The sequence below is a fragment of the Eleutherodactylus coqui genome, chromosome 9, assembly GCF_035609145.1.
Source record: "Eleutherodactylus coqui strain aEleCoq1 chromosome 9, aEleCoq1.hap1, whole genome shotgun sequence".
Taxonomy (NCBI): Eukaryota; Metazoa; Chordata; class Amphibia; order Anura; family Eleutherodactylidae; genus Eleutherodactylus; species Eleutherodactylus coqui.
Genome location: NC_089845.1, coordinates 129,890,949 through 129,914,771, shown reverse-complemented (window position 1 = coordinate 129,914,771; position 23,823 = coordinate 129,890,949). Strand labels below are relative to the sequence as shown.

At 41.9% G+C, this 23,823-nt stretch overlaps 1 protein-coding gene across 1 annotated transcript; it reads right to left on the bottom strand.

Annotated features, from left to right (window-relative positions):
• Positions 1–443: 443 nt before the first annotated feature.
• LOC136578436 (carbonic anhydrase 13-like) lies at positions 444–21,686 on the bottom strand. Its single transcript, XM_066578502.1, has 7 exons — positions 21,447–21,686; positions 17,405–17,602; positions 8,523–8,641; positions 6,857–6,952; positions 3,451–3,513; positions 1,876–2,031; positions 444–1,118 (listed from the first exon to the last, which is right to left on the bottom strand). The coding sequence occupies exons 1-7, from the start codon at positions 21,475–21,477 to the stop codon at positions 993–995; spliced, it is 789 nt and encodes a 262-aa protein (XP_066434599.1). The 5' UTR covers positions 21,478–21,686; the 3' UTR covers positions 444–992.
• Between the last annotated feature and the right edge of the window lie 2,137 nt (positions 21,687–23,823).

Here is a 23,823-nt window from a genome sequence, read left to right as displayed (position 1 = left end):
GAACATGATCATTAATGATTAAATGATAAAAATCGTTACAATTATGTTACTATTTATAACTATATACATTACAAATTCACATTTAGAAATTCAAAATTATTTGAAACGTGTACAGATGTAGCATTGTTAGTAGAGATGAGCGAGTGTACTCGGAAAAGCACTACTCGCTCGAGTAATTTGCTTTATCCGAGTATCGCTGTGCTCGTCCCTGAAGATTCAGGTGCCGCTGCGGCTGACAGGTGAGTCGCAGCGGGGAGCAGGGGAGAGCGGGCAGGAGAGAGGGAGAGAAAGATCTTACCTCCATTCCTCCCAGCTCTCCCCTGCAGCTCCCCGCTCCATGCCGGCACCCGAATCTTCAGGGACGAGCACAGCGATACTCGGATAAAGCAAATTACTCGAGCGAGTAGTGCTTTTCCGAGTACGCTCGCTCATCTCTAATTGTTAGGCTTGTTTCACATTTGCGTTGAATTCTCCGGTCAGAGGTTCCATTACAGATCCAGCTCAAAATTCCGGAAGAAGAAGCACTTTTCTTCCATCCAAAAGCCGGGCACCTGAGCAGAAACCGAATGAACCCCATTACAGCTAGTGGGGTCTATTCGGCGCTGTTCAGCTCCATTCTGAGACAGAGCCATTCGGCCGTGGGGATTCCCCTTTTCCTGCTCCCCAAAACGGAGCAGGAAACCGGAATTCCCAACGCAGATGTGAAATCACCCATAACACGAACATTTCACATGCCAAAAACATTTTGTGGAGTGCCAAATGTTCATACGCAATTTATGTAGCATGGCTGCGGCCATTCATTTTGCATGGTGAGCAGCGCTACGCAAATAGCTGAACCACGCTATCACTGTAGCATGCTAACAGGAGATGCATTAGCAGTGCTACATCGGTAACAAGGCTACAAGCTATACAATAATATACAGAATATATTCCTACTCCCGCCCTGTCAGTGTGTAATGTCGTTGTAGCGTTCTCTTTAGAGTAGAAATCCTTTATAAAAATGATGCTCTGACATTCCTCCCTTTCAGCGGCTGGACGGGGCGATAATTTTTTGCCATATAACATGATTCAGTTTCATCTGTTTCAGTGGTGGAGAAAACTCTGCGGAATCTTGATAACTGAAAAAGAATCATGAATTATTTTTTATATGTAAAATTAATTTTGAAATAGGATTTACTAAGTTACGTAACATTAAGAACGCAAAACTAGCGTTTAGGGACAATTGTTGCAGCGAGGAGAAAGTTTTCTTGTTGAAGGTCCATTGATTTTCATGCTGTTACAGAAAAAAGTCTGAACTACCCTGTTTCCCTGAAAATAAGACATACCCTGAAAATAAGACATAGCATGACTGTCCAGAATTTTTGAGGATGCAAAATGACTTTTTAGGCTTTTTGAGGATGCTTGAAATATAAGCCCTACTCCAAAATTAAGCCCTGCTAACAGTTAATTAAAAAAGTCAATTTAAATAGTGTCCAGGCAGCTATACATGTAAAAAAGTTAAACCTTTTTGAACAAAAATTAATATAAGACACTGTCTTATTTTCGGGGAAACACGGTAGGCATTCCTTCACCTTGGAACCACATTCACTGATAAAGGATTACAACTGTACTCCTGGATCTTCTATCAGCGTGCCGACTAGATTTGGCTCCCAATGCTGTAAACGTGTTAAGTGAGCAGCCCACACCGCTCAACATCAACCACTGACAGTCAACCGTGACCGATGTAAGCGCCTACTTCACACACTCACAAGAGCCGAATCTGTGAGCTGCCCATATGGGGCAAAAAAACTGGAAGACCACCATATCAACTAACATAAGACTTGTCACTCAGCATTCCCAGACACCTGAACGACACATCTAATTAGGGGTCCGTACCTGTCTAGAACTGACAGCTATTGGATCCTTTAATACAATCCACATCACACTCTCTAGCAGTGGAGGAACAGTAAGTGATCCTGGGTAAGTCCAGAAATCCTTGCAGACAGGGAGTAGACATGATGGATCAAAGTTTGTAAAGGAGGACTGTTTGCCCTAAAATTAAAAAAAACAAAGACTTTTCTAGTCAGTGATTGAGACAGCTGGAAAACCAAATACATAAGACATAACATACTTGACTTATTCTCTGAAATTTGCCAAATTCACACATTTGCCTAAACTCATGAATTTTATCACTGTAATTTTCTGGGCAGGGGGGAATATTTCTCCTTGTGGAGACCACCATAGCTAGCAAGCCAAGCAATGCTACCTGGGAAAAAGGATATGTAGATTTGTTCTCTTTTATAAGAAAGAAAGATGTTGATTTAGTGCCACCTAGTGGAGGCAGCTGCCCTATAAGTCAATGTCTGACCCAGCCCATTGAAACAAGGTATTAGCCTTGGTGATTTCCACAAGGAGAAACAGTACCCCATGAGACCTATATCAAAGACTTCTTACCCAGCCAACCCAGCATGCTGCTCTGTACTGATGAGGGGCAAGAACCCAGAAAAAGCCGTGTACAAATGGGTGTCGTCGTCTTCTGGTTTCGCTTATAGCCTCGGGGTGGTTTTACTGGCAGAGTGGTAGATAATGCAACATGATGTAAACCTATATTGTGAATGGCAAAGACTCAGAGTGAGACCTCGTCATCCCGCAGCGGGACCTGGCTGTAACGGATATCTAGCCTCTGGCTGCAACAGCGAGGAATGATGAGAAAACCAATCCCTGCTTTTAACCTCTTACATGCCACAATCAATGTACATCGTGGTATATAACGAATTCACAGAGGGAGAGCGCTTGGTTTTTATTGTGCAAAAGTGGAAAAACATAAAAAATAATTTTGGTATCATTGTAATCGTGCCAGCCCACAAAAAAAAAATCAGGTCATTCATGCTGCATAATTACCACACTGTAATGGAAAAAATTAAAATAATGGAAAAATTGATGTGTTTTCTCTCCCTGCCTTTCAAAAAACATTTATAGAAGATTTACAATACAATACATGTACCCAACAATGGTACGAGTAAAAACTAAAATTCGTTACACAAAAAAAAATAAAAAATTAAAGCCCTCCTATAACCTTGTCAACAGAAAAGTGGATCAGAAGCGGTATCGTTGCGTCCTTATTGCCAAAATAGACCAAATCCTTAAGGGGTTAAACTGCCCTCAAATTCGTTAAATTGAATTGATTACGTCTTGAGACGGTTAGACAAATATTGACGCATAGAGTTGCTACCTCCACTAGGTGGCACTAGAGGGACAGTTTTTGCCTGGAAAGTCTGTTATGTTCTTTATTACATATTCTTTTAATACCCCTTCAGACTACTAATAGTATATAAATTCTAAGTCATTCAGTCTACTTCCTATTGTTCAGGTAGTCAACTGATAGTTTGAAAATAAAACCAATAAAATGAACTCACATGAGAGAATGGACAATTAACATTAAAAGTACATCCCACTGAGGACTTCTGGTACCTTAAAGTTGATGTCATCTAAGGCATTCGTTATTTTTTCTAGGTTTACGTTATGTTCCCCAATCTGAAAAGAAAAAAAGACGATAATCTAATATATGTTTGTGAAAAGTTACTGATATCACAATTTGCTGATTTGATTTAGTATTTTCATGTATTGAGTCATCTCAGGGAAATCCAGTAAGGCTGCGTGCAGACGAACGGATTTACATTGCGGAATCCGCAGCAAATGCCATTCATGGCATGCTATGGAAAATCGCTTCTTCCTGCACACTCGTGGAAACAATTTGTGGTTTACGCAAGTGGAAGAAAAATCACAGCTTGCTCTATTTTTGTGCGGTGTCATTGAAGTCAATGGAAGACGTGCGACCAGCGGCCCTCTGCATCAACACCTAGCGACGACGCAGGAATAAAGAAAACTGGAGGAAAAAAATCTGTACTGCGCATGTCCGACGGTGAGCCCACTGGACCATCCGCAGTACAGAAAGTACAGATATGTATGGATGCTGGCCTACAAGGTCCCGCATACGCCCATGTGAATAAGCCCTTTGGGTCACTTCACATCAGCGTTGGAGGTTCAATTGGGAGCCTCCATTAGTAATTTTGCTAAAAAAAAACCCTACAAAATAGTGCAGCATGCAGTGCTACTCCATCCTGTAGAATGCACCCTCTGAAAAACAAGTAATCTTGTAGATATGATACCTTTTAATGGCTAACAAAAATACATGTTATAGGGAGCTTTCGAACTCTCAGAGTTCTTCCTCAGGCTTAATGGAGCCTTTGCACTACACACATGACTCAGATCCATTTTTTTATTTAGCGATCTGAAGATATGACAGACAATAGCAGACAACGCGTTTCGGGGTGCTCAGGACTCCTTTCTCAAGCCTAAAAAAATTGAAACGAAGATTGGCTTTACCTACCTGGGACTACCTTTTGCTAATCTAGATTTTGGGGGGAGTTGGAGTCATATCCAAACCCCTCCAGTGAAGTAAGTCCTTTTTTGTTATCTTTCTTAACATCAAGCAAGCGCAAGACCTGTTTTGTTTTGGGTACACTGTGTAACCCTCTACATATCATTTTATACCAGCTAACCAGTTTCTTCCATTGTATCACAGATCTACTGAATGAGAGGTGGAAAACACAGTGCAAAAATTACAGAGCATAGCTTGTACCTTTGCCTGTCTCTGCTCAGAGCAGAGTAATTGAATTCCCCTCACCCACTGCTAGTTGCATATGGTCTGCAAATAATTTGTAGTAGCCAGACTGGCAACTTCGAATAATGTCTGAGGCCAAAAACAGCATAGATTGTATTATAATAATAATAATAATAATCTTTATTTGTATAGCGCCAACATATTCCGCAGCGCTTACATAGACAGGGGGGATACAGACAGACAAAATACAAACATTACAGAACCACGGTTACATATAGTAATCAGTTGATGGAAACAATAGGGGTGAGGGTCCTGCTCCAACGAGCTTACATACTACAAGTAATGGGGTGATACAGAGGGTAAAGGGGCTGGAGATGTGCACAGTATGGCGAGGTGGAGAGTGAGGGGTGATATACACATAGACAATGGTCAGACATTTAGCCGTGTGACGGCAGAAACGGTGTGACTGCAGGAGCGGTTTATGATGGCTAGCAGGGATTGCAGTCAGTAGGTCAGGGAGCATGTTATCAGGCGGAGTACAGAGAGGTTTGTTTAGGGAATGCGGTATGCCTCCCTGAAGAGGTGCGTTTTTAGAGCACGCCTGAAGTTCTGCGAGTCCTGGATTGCTCGGGTAGCCTTTGGTAGTGCGTTCCAGAGGACCGGTGCTGCTCTAGAGAAGTCTTGGAGGCGGGAATGAGAAGTTCGAATTAAAGGGGCGCTCAGTCTGGTTTCATTAGCAGAGCGGAGAGCCCGGGCTGGTTGATGGATTGAGATGAGGGAGGCGATATAGGGTGGCGCTGTACTGTGGAGGGCTTTGTGGATGAAGGTAGCGAGTTTGAATTGAATTCTGTATTTAACGGGCAGCCAGTGCAGTGACCGGCACAGGACAGAGGCGTCCGAGTAGCGGCTGGACAGGAAGATGAGCCTGGCTGCCGCATTCAGGATGGACTGGAGAGGGTAGAGTCTGGTGCAGGGGAGGCCGATCAGCAACGAGTTGCAATAATCGAGCCGGGAGTGGATGAGGGCGACAATAAGCGTTTTTAACGTCTCCACAGTGAGAAAAGAACGGATTCTTGCGATGTTCTTGAGGTGCAGCTGACATGTTCGGGCCAGAGATTGGATGTAGGGGGTAAAAGAGAGATCAGAGTCAAATATGACCCCAAGGCAGCGGGCGTGTTGTCTAGGAGTTATGGTGGCGCCACACACTGAGATGGAGATGTCAGGATGAGGTCGGTTAGTGGAGGGTGGAAATACCAGTAAGTCAGTTTTAGAGAGGTTTAGTTTTAGGTAGAGAGAGGACATGGTGTTAGAGACAGCGGACAGACAGTTAGTGATGTTTTGGAGATTGTATTTCTGCTTTACTGCTATATACGTTGATAGCAGCAATATACTCGCTCCCAATGTGCAGACCATGTTTCATATAGACATGATGCAGCAACTTTCACTGCTTTCTCCAATACAACCTCATTTAGGTTCTCCGCTGGATGCAAACCCAGGAACTCCTGTACTCCAGGCCGTGGCTCTCCCTGCTGAGCTATTCAAGCAATCTGGATAGCTCCTCTGTAGAATTTTGTCCTTGTTTCCTGCCCCTGTCCTTTTTTTGCGTGCTTGGCACCACCCTGTTCCTTGATTAGGCTCACTATTTAAGCCTGGCCTTGTACCTTCTTCCCTTGCGAGATTATTGTGCTCTCAGCCCTTAATAAAGCTGAGCTACTAACTGCTTCACTCACTACAATTACTGCTTCTGTTTACTGACCTCTGGCTTCTCCCTGACTATGCTGCTCTTTTTGTACCCCAACCGATACTACCTGTGTGCTGACCTCTGGCTTTCTCTGACTAAGCTATCTACCCGCACTGGTCGCAACAAGAGAGTCCGAACCTGCACCTGATATATAACAGTACCTATGTTATATATGGCTAGGTCATGTGATGCAGACGTCCAATAAAACTGCTGCTCATATGCAAAATGGAGGACACATTTGGTGAAATCAGCAAGGCGCCCTGGCTGCACACTGACCTCTGCAGCAGGTATTATTGAAAAACTAAATTTTCTCACGATTTCCACTAAAAAACAGTTCGGAACACCCAATTCGATTTTGCAAAAATCTGGACAATTTTATCGATTGGTTGATCAAGATAAGCAATACTATTCTGTACAGATTTTGAAGAAGGGCCCAAGAGCTTTAAGATGCATTTTGATATGAGAGAAAAAAATAGCCACAGTGACAGAAGATTTATAACCAAAAGTCTTACCTTTAAAAATATTCCCAGGACAGCTAAACCATCCGGCTTCTGAGCAGCATCCACAAAGCTTGAGTATTTTTCTGAGTTCCAATGGACAATATGAAGCTGAAACAAATGTATCAGTTAATGGTGGTAGAATCAATGCTTAATGCTCTGATTTGAGGAAGAAACAGAGTAAGAATTGAATAGAATTGACCCATTGTGCCACTGAATAATTTGAATTTGAGCTATTTATGATGACAGCACCTCTGGTTTTCATTCCTTATCCCCTTTTTGAGGGACTTGGTTGTAGCTGCAAGGTCTCCAAGCCCATTATCCAAAGGCAATTGAGAAAGACAGGTCAGAGGCACTGTAATGAGGTACTGAAGGGACAGGCAGAGACGTAGTCATTATAAGAGGCCACGGTCAGGACAGGCAGAGTTCATGGAAAACTGAGAGACAGGCAGAGGGTAAGGACAGGAAACAATTAGGCAAAACATAGTCAAGGAACAAGCCAAGGTCAGGATAGGAGAAGTTCGAAAAGGTGGGTGGACAGGTATAGGTCAAATCCCGGAGTCATACAGGTATCGGGAACACTTTCACAGGATCAACAGAACATATTTCTCAAGCACCCTCCATTGACATCTCTGGATTGGTTGGAGACGAAAAAGCTGGGTGTGAGCCCTGGCCTTTCAAGAAGCGGGCTGAGCATGCATACGCAGTCAGACCCTACAGGTGAGGTGCACCGCCAGGCATGGATCATCTTTTCCTAACATGAGAATGTATAAAAAATTAAACGTAAGATGAGAACCATATAGGAGGTGCTTGAATCAGGGAATCTGAAGAATGATACAGTCTAGAATAAGCTAACTTGTGGGTTCCTATTTAGTAACTGGAATTAACTAAAAAGTGCACAGGAAATAAAAGTCTTTTTGGGGCACACCTCTTCAGGGTAGTTTTACACAAGGTGTTGTTGGAAAAAAATGGCAATTTTTTTAAACAGTTTTTTTGAGCCAAAGTGAGAAGTGGTCTCAAACGTTATGGAAAATATAAAGGGGGGACTTCTTCTCCTTCCTGCTGGATCCACCACTGGCTTTGGCTCAAAGACCTGTGTCTGACTTCCAGTGTTGTGAATCTGACAAGTGACTCGATAGACAGTCCAACGTCACCTGCTGACAGTGAGCAGTAGGGACTGGCCACTTGACAGATTCACAGCATCAAGAGCTGCACCTAAGAAGAGCGAGTCCGGGCAAACAAAGGGGAGTATAAGAAAAATGGAGAAAGAGTCAGTTGGGCCATAGCTTGGAGCTATGTAGCAATTTCCACTGACTTTACACCATTACAGGTTCTCCAAAAGCATGTCATACAGAGAATGAAAGAAAGGTTGAGCCTCATACCTACACTAGGCATTTTTAAGATTTTGACTGACGTAAACTCAGGAGATAAAAGTTGACCTAAGGCCAGTTTCAGTTGACCTTTACGGATGTTGCTCCTGTTTCACTGGTGCCTGGTCACGCACTGCTCTCCAGTTGCTGCTGCAACGTCTATGATGACCGACACAGGACATATGACCACTGCAGCAGAAAGTGGATGGAGAGCAGTAGTGGATCAGACACCAGCTTGAACGGGGGAGACCGGGGATAGGATGAGGTGAGTATGGTCTTTTTTAGGTTATCATTTATAAAAATTTTCCTACCTCTCCTGGATAATCTCTTCCATCCACCTTATGCTCTGCACCATAATCATCACAAGGTCCCCAGTGAAAATGTAATTGCCGCAATCTGTAGCTGCCATGCAACGGTCCACCTCTTACCACTATCAAGAAAAAGCAGAAACTAAGTAAGATATTTCACATTTAGATTTTGTCACAGCATGATGCAATTTTCAGGATAATGTTCAAACAAACAATTTACATAAATTGATGCATTTTGGGCCAATCACATGACCTAGAAAGGAAAGCTAACTTTAGTGACTTTGTTGTGCCAGTTGGTCTTTGCATTGAAACTCAACAGGATGTCACAACTGTGGGTTTCATTTAGAGATGGTCAGCAGAAGAAAATGTAAATCATCATAGTGGGACTGGAGCACTGAGACGAATGTCACAACGTACTGATCAATGTATCCGGTATCATGCAGTAGCAGCTCCACAGTTAGCAGCATTCTGCAGAGTGTATGGAGAGGTTTGTATTCTCCAATATTGACGATGACTATTTGCATATATGGGCTGAGGCAAGTCTCCCGTCAAGCCATTTGTTGTGAAGACTGACCCTCACATCGCACCATTCTTGTGAATTCTAGGAGTGGAGTCGCTCTAGAGCTAACAAATGGCACAGTGTGGTGTTCAGCAGCGAAGCAAGATTTTGTCAGACCAATGATGATCACTGAACAAGGGTCTGAAGGCAATGTGGCAATCAGGTTGATACTTCTGTCATTTTTGCACACCATACAACTTGTCAACATGGAGTCTGGTGCATCTTGTCTCCACCGTAAGCAAAGGGTTTGGCTGCAGATAACGCCCCCGCCAGGCCCCTCATTGCCAATTCGCTGCATTTATAGTGTGACCGGGAACCGACTGGGAGCGCTGCTGCTGGGACAACCAAAGCCACCACACACGGCTCACAGCTGCAGATGTGTGGCCTAGCGGGGACACTGAGACCAGTGGCATAGAAGGAGGACTCCCACTGCCATGGGCAGTGACATTGGGAGAGGAGCGAGACAGCCACAGTCAGGGGGGAGATGGTCGGCCAGATACTCACAGCTCCAGGGTCTCGCCTACAGTGTCAGGAGCGTGAATGGCAGTCCATCGGGTAAAGTCAAAGCCTCTAGCAGTCAATCACTACCTGTGGGCGTCACCTGGCTGTTAACCCTTGTCTCCACCCATACTTCCGGTGGAGACAAGATGCACCAGTACCATCACGGTTTGGGGTGCCAACAGTTAATCACCTCTAGTGCACATCAGGAGCCTACTGAGGACAAAACGTTATGTTGTTGAGGTGCTGTAGTCTGTCACACTACCATATCTTCAGGGCGTTCCCAATGCTATTTTCCAGCAGTATAACAAGTGGCACCATGGTGATCTCTTGGCCAGTACCATCTTCAAATCTCTTTCCATTTGAGAACCTGGGATATATTGGATGACGAGTGAATGCTCTTCCACAGCCTCATAATAAAGAACTGTGGACTATGATCAATACTACATGATCAACGTTACTCCATGACACTATTATAGCATTCATTGAATCGATGTCCCATCAACAACTGTATTGTCCAACATAGTGGCCCCACTTCTTACAGATCATCCTGTTTATTGGGCCACAGGAGACGTGGAAGTGTTTGGAATTAAAATTGATTGTCCAGAACTTAATTATCTGTATGTTGAGTTTTATTTCATTTCTAACTTTTCTTCATGATGTTTCATTTTCTCTGTGATGGAGTGTATATTAGGGAAATTTGAGTATAGGAGGAGACCCTCATGCAGAAGATGAATTTATTACCTGAAGTGTCTATATGTATTGCTTCTTTACTCTTTAGAGGCAATACAAAATAACTGACTGCTTGCCATCGAGTTCCACATCAGACTATAGTTGATTGTTGGGGATAACTGTGGTAGGACAACCTATAACATTATTATTTTGCTATTTTCAGGGTATCCTTCTAGCAAAAAGGAATTGTCACAACTGGACAACCCCCTTAATTGTCACTTCATCAAATCTCTGTCCCTATATATTTTTCTTTTGGAAAATTTATACATTTGCACTAAATCTGTGGTACATGGCATATAAAGGCAGATTAGGGTGCAGTTTGCCTTGGAAGATACCAATGTACTATTGCATGATTACATCAGGTCCAACATATTCAATAAATTCTCCGTTTTTTTAACCCTTTTATCACACTGCATGTCCAATGTTTCTTGTTGATAGAAGTCCCAGGTTTAACTTCTATCTGTAATGTTACTACAAGGTACACTAATTTATTAGAGACCCGAATCTAGTAGTGGTTGTACCTCCTTTGTCCTTCAGCAATTAAAGGAGTTGTCCCACGTCTAGCTGCTTTCCGAAAACGCCATACATTATTCAGCGGCTCAGGTCGATACTGCAGGCTAGATTCTATTGAAGTAAATGGGATTCAGTAGTTTATGGGACTCAGCATGCAGTACCAGCCTGGGCCACTCTGCAATGTATGGAGCTGTCTAAAAACAACTAGAGGTGGGACAATCACTTTAATTATGGTATAGATTACACTTGGTGTACAGGAATATTGGCCGATGGGCACAGAAAGTTTATTGTAGCTGCCACAAATTAGATGGAGGTACTGACATGCTCTGAACATGGTCATCGATTTATGCTGCTTGTGCCAAATTCTGACCTGCCATCAGCATGGGGCAAAAGAAATCTGGATCCATCTGACAGGTGATGTTTTTCCACTGCTCAGTGATCCGCACTTTTTTGCCCACTGAAGTCTTGCCTGTGTTTCTCTTAGACAAGAATGGTGCTGGAACTGGTTGGCTAGGGAATGGCATGATGGATGGGGTCCTGCTGCTTAGGAACCCCGTCCATTAGCTGATTGTCCGGCCCGCTGTCAGTTCAGTGGGCTGGACTTATCATTAGCCGTCAGCACAGGAAGTGCATGTGTTGTTTTCACTCCTATTGAAATCAATGGAAGAGCCGCACTGCTATAACACTTCCTGCTTCTCTGCTGGTCAGGATGTCACCTCTCATTGACTTCAATGGGAGTAAAACCAGCGCAGGCACTTCCTCCCCTGTCCGCTGAAGACAATATCCAGTCTACTGGACTGGACAGCAGGCTGGAGGATCAGCTGATGGACGGGGACTTGAGTGATGAACTCTCTTCTATCAATTACTAACAACCTATCCAGATGATAAGTCATCAGTGAAAAAGAGAGCAGAAAACCCTTTTAACTGGATGTTCTTCCTCCATCACACCATTCTCAACACCACTGCATGAGAAAACCCAACAATGTTGGTAGTAATTGAAATATGCCTCCGGCTAGTTTAGCACGGGTGACCAGAACTCATTGGAAGTTGCTCAGATTGATCAATTTTTCCATTCTAACGTGGATTCACTCTGAAACTCACCCATGAAAAACTTACGTGACTTTATGTTGCCTTCCCAAGGTTACGGCTCTAATTTCCATACGGGAAGCTCCAATCATGAAAAGAGACGCTAACTCTTGTAAAGGGGCCATTCATTGTCAATACTCAAATGAAGGTGTGCCCTTTAAAAGTCAACATGGCTTTAAAACTTTGTTTCATAGTTCAGGGTCTTAAACTATCCATAGCTCATATCTCAATGAATGCGAATAGCTGACAACAACCAGTTATTTTGACTGTTTATAGCTCAGAGAATATTAAGTATTGTACACTTATTAAATATGAATGTTGTCCTTGTATCAATTTTCCAGTGTACTTGACCTTCACTACAAATAGATAGAGATTAAAAAAAGTTATTGATTGATGACTTTTGTAAGATAAGTGATAGATGAAAGCAATGCGGTCAAAAGCCAGGGACGATTCCCCGACAGACTGAGTACTACCGCCATCACCATGAAGTTGGTTTTATAACACTTTTATGATGTTGGTAAATCATTAGATAACGAGCATCAAAACGGATTGGCCGATTCCAGAGCATTTAATATTTAGAGTCATAAAGACACAAGAGTATTAGGAAATATGTTGATTAACGAACAGAATTCATCGTCAAGGCCAAGGACATTCTTATAAAAACTTGTGCTGATAATCATCTTAAAAATAAATTTGCATCCAGTGATCTCAATAAAATTTTATAGTCTTGTGTTTCTGAACTTGTACATAGGAACAGTGACGACATATTTAGTATGTTGCAATACAAGACTTTGTGTTATTTTCAGATTATATATTTATGGTGAACGGAGCACAGGTTATTTTAATTTTGAGCTCCAAATCCTCTAAATATTTAAAGTTAAAGGGGGTTTACCAAGATTACAAGTTATCGCCTATCTCATGTCCCCGTCCTCCTCACTGCAGGGTTACTGCACCCCACATAGTGAGGAGAAGACTGAACAGAGCACTGGTCCTGCAAGTATACTGCTACTCCATTCATTTTTAATGGGACTGCGGAGATACCTGAAAGGAAAGCATTTGAGTATTTCCATCAGCTGCATTGAAATAAATGGAGCATGGACCACGTATGCTTGACCAGAGCTCCATTCATTCTGATGTCACTGCGGGGAAAGAAGCAACCACCATACATAGTGATAGGCAGAGAGGGACATGGGAGACCCCAATTCTTGAGATCGGTGATGGTCTCAACAGTGAGATCTCCACCGATCAGCGAGTTATCCCTTATCCTGTGAATAGGGGATACCTTGTAATCTTGGTAAAACCCCTTTAGATGATAAAATTAAACCTACAGTCAGTCACCACTAGAGGAAACTTATTGCATACTGTTCTTAGGACTGGTTCACATCTGCGTTAGGGTGTTCCATCTCACTGTTCCATTTTTGGAGCAGAAAAACAGAATTTGAAAAGTTTTAGGCTTTTTTTCAGCATTGACTTCAATGTGTTTTCAAAAAACCAGTTGGGTTCTGTTCCGTTCTGTTTTTGTAATGGAACAAACAGCATAGTCTGCGGTTCCTAAGTTCCTCTTTGTGTTGGTTGCAGGCTGATAGAATTTTAGAATTTACCTCTTCACCTATGCAGGGAATATTAGCTATGCATCAGAAAAATAGATGTCGTCACTATAAAGACATTTTTTTAACGTTTTTTGGGGGGTGTTTTTTTCGATGTCACGTTCAATATTTTAAAAAAATCTTCATATCCTGCAGTTCTCACACTGGCCACTAAGCCTAATAATAGTCGGACATTTCCTATTCTGTAGAGAAAACTTTTTAGTAGTCATCTCATTATCATTACAGACAGGATTGCAATAAAAGGTAACACAGTGTACATAGATAACACAGGACCCACTGTTCACAATAGGCGATCATCACAGCTCACTTCCTCCCCCTCTCTGCATAATGAACTATGCCAGGTCACAGAGCATGCCCACAACTAGTTTTAATTAGCAAAAAATACATAAATAATTAATGCAGTTCCCCTTAAAGAGCACTTCTCATGTACTTTTTTCATTTTTGTTTCTTTTAATACATCTTGAAATACATAATAAAAAATACAGGGGCCCAGACATTGTATATCAGGATGGAATACGCATTAATTATAAGCATGTTAACTGATGATTAGGGTTTGTTCACACTAACGTTTTTTGTTTCCATATGTTAACTACATGCTGTTTTTGATGGATCTGTTTTTTTATTTTTACACAGTTAGTGTATTTTTTTCCTGACAGAGGCAAACGTACACCTATCTCTGAAAATGTTTTAAACATAATCTACTTTGGCCTGACGTCTGGAGGAAAACATGATCTTGACTGAATATGACTGGAATTTTGAAATTTCTGGTCCCACTTTTAATTTTGCCCAGGGCCACACTTTGTCTAAAACTGGCCCTGCTAGCCTAAGTATGACAGACGCATTTTAATAAAGGTTTCAACATCCAGGTTCGGATTGCATAACTCATTGTTTTACATAACTGCAAAAGTCTTTTTAGGGTTAGATTTACCCAGATACAATGCGTCAATATGTCATAGCAGATGACAGTCCTGTAGATGTGATTTACAGTACTTGGCAAACGTTTTAGGCAGGTGTGGAAAAATGCTGGAAAGTAAGAATGCTTTCAAAAAGAAGTGTTAATAGTTTAATTTTGTAAATTTACAAAATGCGAAGTTTGTGGTCATTGTCCTGCTGCAGAATATGTTTGAAGCCAATCAGATGCCTCCCTGATACTTTTGCATGATGGATAAGTCTCTATCTGTATTTCCCAGCAATGAGGACCTCATTAATCCAGACCAAATTCCTAACTCCATTTGCTGAAATGCAGCCCCAAATTTGCAAGGAAGCTCCACTATGCTTCACTGCTGCCTTCAGACACTCATTATTGTACTGCTCTCCACCATGCTTCACTGCTGCCTGCAGACACTTATTATTGTACTGCTCTTCCCCATGCTTCACTGCTGCCTGCAGACACTCATTATTGTACTGCTCTCCACCATGCTTCACTGCTGCCTGCAGACACTCATTATTGAACCATTCTCCACCATGCTTCACTGCTGCCTGCAGACAGTTATTATTGTACCACTCTCCACCATGCTTCATTGTTGCCTGCAGACACTCATTATTGAACCGCTCTCCTCCATGCTTCACTGCTGCCTGCAGATACTCTTTATTGTACCGCTCTCCACCATGCTTCACTTCTGCCTGCAGACATTTATTATTGTACTGCTCTCCACCATGCTTTGCTGCTGCCTTCAGACACTCATTATTGTACTGCTCTCCACCATGCTTCACTGCTGCCTGCAGACACTTATTATTGTACTGCTCTCCACCATGCTTCACTGCTACTTGCAGACACTCATTATTGTACTGCTCTCCACCATGCTTCACTGCTGTCTGCAGACACTCATTATTGAACCATTCTCCACCATGCTTCACTGCTGCCTCCAGACAGTTAGTATTGTACCACTCTCCACCATGCTTCACTTCTGCCTGCAGACATTTATTATTGTACCGCTCTCCACCATGCTTCACTGCTGCCTTCAGACACTCATTATTGTACTGCTCTCCACCATGCTTCACTGCTGCCTGCAGACACTCATTATTGTACTGCTCACCACCATGCTTCACTGCTGCCTGCAGACACTCATTATTGAACCATTCTCCAGTATGCTTCACTGCTGCCTGCAGACACTCTTTATTGTACCGCTCCAGCCCTTCGGTGAACAAACTGCTTTCTCTTACAGCCACATACTTGTATTTCAAATTTTGACTCATCAGTCCAGAGCAACTGCTAACACTTTTCTGCACACCAGTTCCTATGTTTTTGTGCACACTTTAGACACTTGGACTTGTTTCTATATCACAGTAATGGCTTACTGGCCGCAATTTTTCCACGAAGACCACTTCTGGCCAGACTTCTCTGAACAGTAGATGGGTGTAACTGGATGCCACTAGTTTCTGCCAGTTCTGAGCTGATGGCACTGCTCGACATCTTCTGATTTTGAATGGAAGGATAATGTGTCTTTCATCTGCTGTACTATGAGTCCTTGGCCGACCACTGCATCTACAGTCCTTAGCGTTGCATGTTTCTGCAGTGACCCAGAGTTGCTACTACTGCTGTAACTGCTAATCTTGCTCTGGAAGAATAGGATAGAATAAATGTGTTTTTTCTGCGTTTTTACATCTTGTGATGGTTTAATATCTTTTACTACCCTCTTTGTATAGGCTGAATTAATGTATATATTGAAGTTGGTGATTGGAGGATCAGAGAGTTTAGTATAGAGGGATAAAATAGCTTCATCTACTCAACATTATTTAGTGTATTTCTCCAGCCTCTTAGCTCTATGCTGCTGGAGAACTCCAGAAGTCTATAAAAACCCTTGTACAGTTCCAGACGCTTCATAGAAAGGAGAGCACATGGGGTGTATCAACGAGTGCGGGGAAGTGGTCAGGAGAAAGTCATCTACAATCTTATTACTGGGTCTGAAAAAGGAACATTTGTAGGATTCATCCCAGGGCCCCAGTAAAAACCCTGGATAAGCAGTATGGGGTTTTGTTGTTTGCAACGGTATCTCTAGTCACCACTTCTGAACTTGGATGTTGCAAACTGTAAGGAATATCTCTGTTAATCCCTTCTAACTTCTGGAGCTCCTTTTCACTAGGGAAACCTGCAGCCCGCTACCCGGTAACATCATCCCCAGGAGCAGAGACCAGCACATACCATCTTGTTTCCCATCGTTCACTGTAGTGCAGCTGGGTGGGAGTTAGAGACTTAAGCCACCTTGATACTAGCTTCCTGCCATGGCACGTTGCATTTCTTTGTGCTACTTCAAAAGAGCTAAGACAACACATCTTAAAACCCCAGTCTGCTTTGAAATCATTGCCTGGGAGAGACCTTATCAATGCAGAATAACCACCTTGTGTCTTGTTGCTGTGCTCAGCATTGCCATGATGTATGACATGTGGCATGAAACTGTCTTCCACAACCTCACCTTTGTAGTAGAGTTTGGCTGTTCCTCACCCAGTTTTAAGTTGTAACAGCCATTTCTGTTTCAGTTCATGACAATATTTCAACCTACATTTAAAAATGATGATCATTACTAGTTTGGTTACAGTGTGAATATGCTGATGTTTTTTACATGCATAAACACGGAATACGCATATTTTAGTCACGCAAGTAATCAGCGTATTTCCATGACTGAAATACGCCTATGCCCATGTGATTGAGCCTTAATCCTACACGATCCCTAACTGTGTACAAGTGTACCTAGAAGAATTAATGCTGTTTTGAAGGCAAAGGATGGTCACACCAAATATTGATTTGATTTACATTTTGTTAACTGACAGAAATATTAAACTATTTTTAAAAGTATTCTTACTTTGCAGCATTTTTTCCACACCTGCCAAACACGTTTGCACAGTACTGTGTTAACATACAACTATATAGTTAAAATAAAAGAAAACCCAACCTGATTTGTCTTCTCCATCATCAAATTCAATGCTGAATGTATGACCGCTATTCATAATAACTTTTGCAGAGGATGGATCATAGTCAACGTTGAAAGGTGGTAAACTAGGATCATGGATGGCAGCTGTAGTTATTATATCAATAGGCGACTGACGTTCTCCATTAGCAAGCGGAAACAATTCATGCCACACGTTAGGACCTGCAGTTAAATGGGAAAAAGGGGCTCATTTCTTTACAAGATAAACATATTCAATGCTACATAGAAAACTTTAAGGGGTGGTGAGAAGTACACAACCCCTGTGCAGACGCCCTATTAGGGCATATGAATGTCATAAAGTGAAGTCCATTCTTTGGAACCATCTATATGGCCAGATAGGAGAGACACATTGTAAAGGGGATGGTGACCATTGCAGAGGAAATATCTTGTTGGCCATGGCTTTCCTCGGCAAAATCAAGAGTGCTGAAAGCAGGACACGGGGGGGGGGGGGGGGGGGGGTCAGCTATTCACCCTGTAGGGTACATTCTGAGATAACCATCTACTAAACTTCCAACATTTCTTTGGACCACATTTTACTATGGTTCATATTAGTACATAAAAGCACTCCATTCTCTAATTTACGTAAAATGTGCAAACTAGATAGACCTCCTGGCTAGTTCCCACTGGAACACCGGAGTATTAGAAGATCCTCTGCTGGACTAAATAATAAATAACCAGCAGAAGACAAGCTCATTTGAAGGTAACTTTGGAAACAATCACTTAGCACTGAGGTCAACTTCTTAGGTGTTGAATCACTAATAACCTATCCTCAGCATAGGTCTTCAATAGTTGAATGGGAATTGTGCCTCCAGGACCATTGTGGGCCAGTGAAGTGCGTATGGAGCAGTGAGTTTCCAACACAGAACAGTTTCGTGTGGCCCTGATCAGTACCCCGAGCGGTAGACCCTCGCTACCCGTCTATTGATGATTTATCCTGGCCTATTTTTAAAAGGCGCAAAAAAAATCCGATCAGCCGACAAACTCCTTACAAAGTTGTAATATTATATAGTGCTATAATGCAGTGTTAAAGAGTGTTATGCTTCTAAATGTGAAGACATTGTAATCTCAGGACTGTGCTACATTGTTTATGTCAATTGTACCCAAAGAATCTGGGCACCCCCAATGCATAGAGTAGGAACTGGTCAACCATTGTTTCAGTGGTGTCACCATTTCTGTGTTGGTTGGTGGCACCAGCAATTGTGTTTGTGGACTGCTACCCTGCAGTAAGAGGAGGTCTCAGTCAGAAGGGGCCATATTCCTGGTCTGTGACTTTATAGTGGGCGTTATAGTGCAAGGAGCACCTGCAGTTTGAGGTGAATCTTTAAAAGTGACCCCATTTTCGAGATCTATGGGGGAACCAGAGATAGCTACACAATGCATCCTTAGTACTTGCCCATCTCTCAGTTGTGTGCTACTATTCTATTAACATGGAAAGTACATGTGAGCAGCTACACATAGACAAATATTTCTGTGTCCAGATAGATAGGGGCCAGGGGTTGTGCACCCATGACGAAGAAGGACCTTGACTTTTTTCAGTATCCCTATAACCAGGAAATAACATATGTTAATGCTGTAACATTATCTAACGGTCACTGCAAGCAGGTTTTATAATATAGTATCAAATAAAATTACTTTATAAACTTCGATCAAAAACTCAGAAAAGTGGATTTCTTTACTTAGCAGTAGAGTGTTAGACAAAATAGGGTTAAATAGATGAACATCAAACAACTCTCTGTAGCTGCATATAAGGTCAGACTAACTTATCTCGCTTAAGCAGAACACCACTGTATGTCATGATAGTGATGTGCATAGTGACCTGTAAATAAGTCCCACTGTCCGCTCCACACAGCAAAAACAGAAACACACATTAACCCCTTAGTGACAGACAATACGCCTTTTTTACTGACCTCACTAATGGGTTTTAAATCTGCACATACGTCTTCTTAAGGCAGTGTCTTGGCTGACTACTAACAGCCAGGCTCCTGCTCTAACTACCAGGAAAGGAAAAAGCTCAGATTCTGGCAGTTTAACCCCTTACATGCCACAGTCAATAACAACTGCGGCATGTAGATAGATGACAGGGAGTGGGTGATCTTTCGGTCACCCATCGGCACACTGCAATGCGATCGCAAAGTAACAATGGGTTCCAATGACAGGTGAAAGCCTAACAAAGGCCTCCATATCTGCCATGTAACTCAGCCTATTAGTTCCCGCCTCCAGCAGAGTTTAATGCACTGCTGTCATAGACTTAGTGGAATGCACTGCATAAGTAATGCAGTGTACTATCCTAGTGATCGAATTATCACATTTTCAAGTCCCCTTGAGATAGTGTCAAAAACGTTCAACAAAGTTTAATTAAAATTTTAAAAAATCCAGTTTAAAAAAATACAATCACCACAAAAACTCTTTTCAAATGGATAAAATACAATTTTTTTTTAAAAAAAAGCAACACCTAATTGAGGTTACCACGGTCATAATGACCCAGACAATGAAAATATTTTAGTTATTTATCTCGCATAGTGAACACCATATAAATAATTTTAAAAAGTAACGCCATAACTGCTATTTTTCTTTTGTTTGTCTCCCACAAAACGTAATAAAATGAAACCTAAAAGTCACATGTGCCTCAAAATAGTACCAATAAAAGCTACAGCTCTGCAGCCGGGGGTGCAGGTTCAAACCTCACAGAGATTTCAAAGTTGGATAAGCCAGGGCGCATACGACCTATAATGATTATACTCCATTTTAGACTAAGAAGGGTTAGATATGTCTAGATACTCTCCACCCCTCCTTACTTGCTTCCTCCCCTTCCCTCTTCCCCTTTCCCTCCTGTTCTATATACCCAGGGTTGTTTGGGTGTAGTTGACTGGTTTTTGTAACAGCACTTATTTTATACAAAACTGACAGCAGTGTTTATTTCTGTTCTTCAGGCCCGGGCCGGTCCGGGTGGATGTGTACTTAATTGTATGGTTTATATACTTAATATATACTATACAGTGTACATGCTTATATCAAATTTCATGTTGGCTGTCTAATGAAATACTTTAGAACATAAAAGCTACAGCTCTTCCCAGAAAAAAACTGACATAGCTCTGTTACCATAAAAATAAAACTGTAATGGGTCTTAGCATGGAAAAATGCAGATTCAATTGTTTTTCTTTAAAAATGTATTTTTATTGTGCAAAAATAGTGAAATATTTAAAAAAAATCTATATAAACTTGGTATCATAGTAATCGTATTGAACTAGCCAAGAAAGTTATCATGTTAGATTTGCCACTGGGCACTCCAGAAGCAAAACCCAAAACAATGGTGGACTTTCTTGACATTTTTTCCATCTCCACTCAAAAAAAAAGTTAATAAAAGTCCTACAAAACACTTCATACCAGTATGCGCCCCAGAGTACTGCCATTAAAAAATACAACTCAACCCCAAGAAAAAAAACAAACCGTCATACGACTATGTCAATGAGTTATGGCTCTTGCAATGCAATGATGAAAATCGCTTGGTCCTTAAGACACTAAGGGGTTAATCTACACAGTACATACCATCAAAGCATATGGGTATCCCCCTAATCTTTAAGGATATTGTAATCAGCTTATTTTTATTGTTCGCCCCAAACACAAACTGTAATTTATTCTCAGAAGTTTCGGTGCAGCAGACTGGATGCTGTTGAGTTTGGCTACAAGATGCTCCTTTCTTTTACATGAAGTCCGTGTCCAGATGATGAATGCATATGTAGAAGGGTCAAATATGTGCACATTGTGTTTGCAGTTTAGGTAGAAATGGTTGAAGGAACAGGTTTCTAATGTGGTGCAATGATGGTGCAGTTAAATGAACATATAGAGGTAATGGAGAAGGGTCCCTCTCCCAGTTAAGCAGCCACTTCCCATTGGGACCATTAGCAAGAAGCTCATCATAAACAAACCTCAGAATGCTGAATAATCACTAATCATAGATTAAAGTCAATGGAATAGTTCATTTAGTTATGCATTACCTAAAGCTTACCATTGTGGTCGGCGTACCCCCAGTTGTTCATACTTCTCCTTTTTTGGTGACTGCAAAAAGTTTCTGCTGTCTTTGTGGAGAGCAGGAATAAAGCTAGCAGTGCACTTCAATCACTTGATCCTATTTGTTTAGCTGAATTCCTCACCAGAGAGGTCAGAGATGTCTGCTAGAAAGACTTGCTCCTTTTGCAGGCAGGACCTCTTCACAGCAGGCTGCTTAGAAGTGCATTGGGTAAATATATATCAGGATCCTGCCCACTGCTTTCACTGTCTATCAATGCAGTGAGTCTGAAGAGATAAGGAGAGGAAAGTGAAGAAATGATAGCACTGTGTTCAATAAGTAACTGAGTTTATTTTAACCCTGTGCATCCAACAGAAAAACATTCTCACAAGGATCTACGTGATTCTCAAAGTACATTAAGAGTAACATTTTGTAGCAATTCCGAGCAATTGTTCAATATGTTGTAGCTATCTATCTATATACCTTAAGGTGTCCATCGACATTAGACTAAAGTTAATGAAAAAAGAACGCTTTCCACCCAATCATTCCATGGCTGAAATGTAACAACTAATGATATTTTTATTCGACACATTAGGATAGTCTGGAAGGATGTCCGGTTACATTTAAAATGTTTGTCCGATAAGACCAAAGATTTCCCATCTATCCCAGCTTGCTATCTATGGGGCTGCAGACTAGTCAGAATTCCTATGTTGCCCCTTGTTCACCACCGAAAGCACCAACAATGGGCACGTGAGCATCATAACTGGACCCTGCAGCAATAGGAGAAGGTGGCCTCGTCTGATGAAATACATCTTCTTTTACATCATGTGGAAGATCAGGTGTGTATGTGTCACTTATCTGGTACAAGGATTCACTATGAGAAGAAGACAAGGCGGTGGAGGTTGAGTAATGCTATGGGCCATGTTCTTCTGGGAAACCTTGGGTCGTAGCATCCAGGTAGATTTGACATCTACAACCTGCCTAAACATTGTGTAGCCCAAGTAAACCAAGGGATTGGTAGGAGGGATAGAGCCAGGTGTATACAGAATGCCTCTACTGTAAGGTTTAGATAGTTTAACTGCTGTATGTTACACAGTTTATCTGTGCCAAGTTGCAGTGATTGATATAAAGAGAGCACTGATGATTGGAATTTGTGAGGTTAATATTGACCTGTCTGGAGTTGAAGGGGCAATGACATTATGTTTGAGTCCATAAACTATGATATGAGGCTCAAATATAATGGAACAGGGAGTCTGGGAAGTGGCGTTTTATACTGACTGGATGTCCCATTCCGGTGCTGTGGCCCCACGCACCAGGAGTTTGATTCTCTCTATGCGCACATCTCCCACTCATCCCTATTCCACATGGGGGAACGGAACTGGAATGCGCACATCTCCCATTCATCAGTATTCCACTGGAACGTATAAAACACCTTCAACCCCCAAAATGTAGTTTTTGGGGCTGAAGCGTGATGTTAGTGTTCCCTTGATAAAATTCTATTTAAGCCACGTTCTGGAAAATTCAAGTTTTCCATACCACCCAGTGTGACTCTCAACCGTCTTGCACCACCTAGAGCACACTGTAACCATCAAGCCTATGGTGCCTCTCAATGTGAAAAGTAACCATTTGCCTGATTAAAGTATCCTGTTCAGTACTATGTACCCTGGAGCATAGTTCTACACCCTGTGGAAGACACTCTGAGGAGGGGGCATTTGTGCATCAAACCCCCCTCCTTACAAGTAAGTGTTATACCAAACCATTTCCTATATGTGAAGCTGTCCTCAGTTCACTCCTAATTGAGCGCGGATTTTTTTCTGACGTCCCACTTTCCATTAAGAATTTCTGCCACTGCTTTGTGTGGAAGTCTTTCGTTCTACCAACAAGTTCTGCAATTGCTTCTTTAAAAGGAAAACACTCAAGCACTTCTTATAAATTACACTAGTCAGAATTTGTAGGGTACCATTATATCCCCTGTTGGAGAATAAAGTGCAGGTTACAGCCTTCTTTTTAATGCAATTATTCCACAAAACTGGTGCAACTACATTTCAAAAGCCCCCTATGTAATAGATGTGCTCCTGATTTATAGTTTCTCCTTATACTTTATTGAGTCATGTGAACTCAGGATGGTTGAAAATCCTGAAACTATGGAGGGGTGAGGGATTTAACTAAAATAAGTCGCACAACAAGAGCTTTCAGATATTGCCATGTGACTTCTCGTGTACGAATGAGTAGTTCAAATTAAGCACATTCATTAGCTTTACTGCCTTTCTTTCTGAAAATAATATTGCTACAAATATCAGATTACAATGGGCCCAACTGAAGTAGTTTGCATACTTTTCAGGTCTACTCTGTTATTAGAAACGGTTGCCAGCAATAT

Coding starts and splice junctions, on each gene's coding strand:
- LOC136578436 (XM_066578502.1), bottom strand. CDS start 21,477: ATGAACAACTGGGGGTACGCCGACCACAATG. Junction 6,953..8,522: donor GAAGAGATTATCCAGGAGAG/GTAGGAAAATTT, acceptor CATTTGTTTCAG/CTTCATATTGTCCATTGGAA. Junction 1,119..1,875: donor TAGCTGTCAGTTCTAGACAG/GTACGGACCCCT, acceptor ATTCTTTTTCAG/TTATCAAGATTCCGCAGAGT.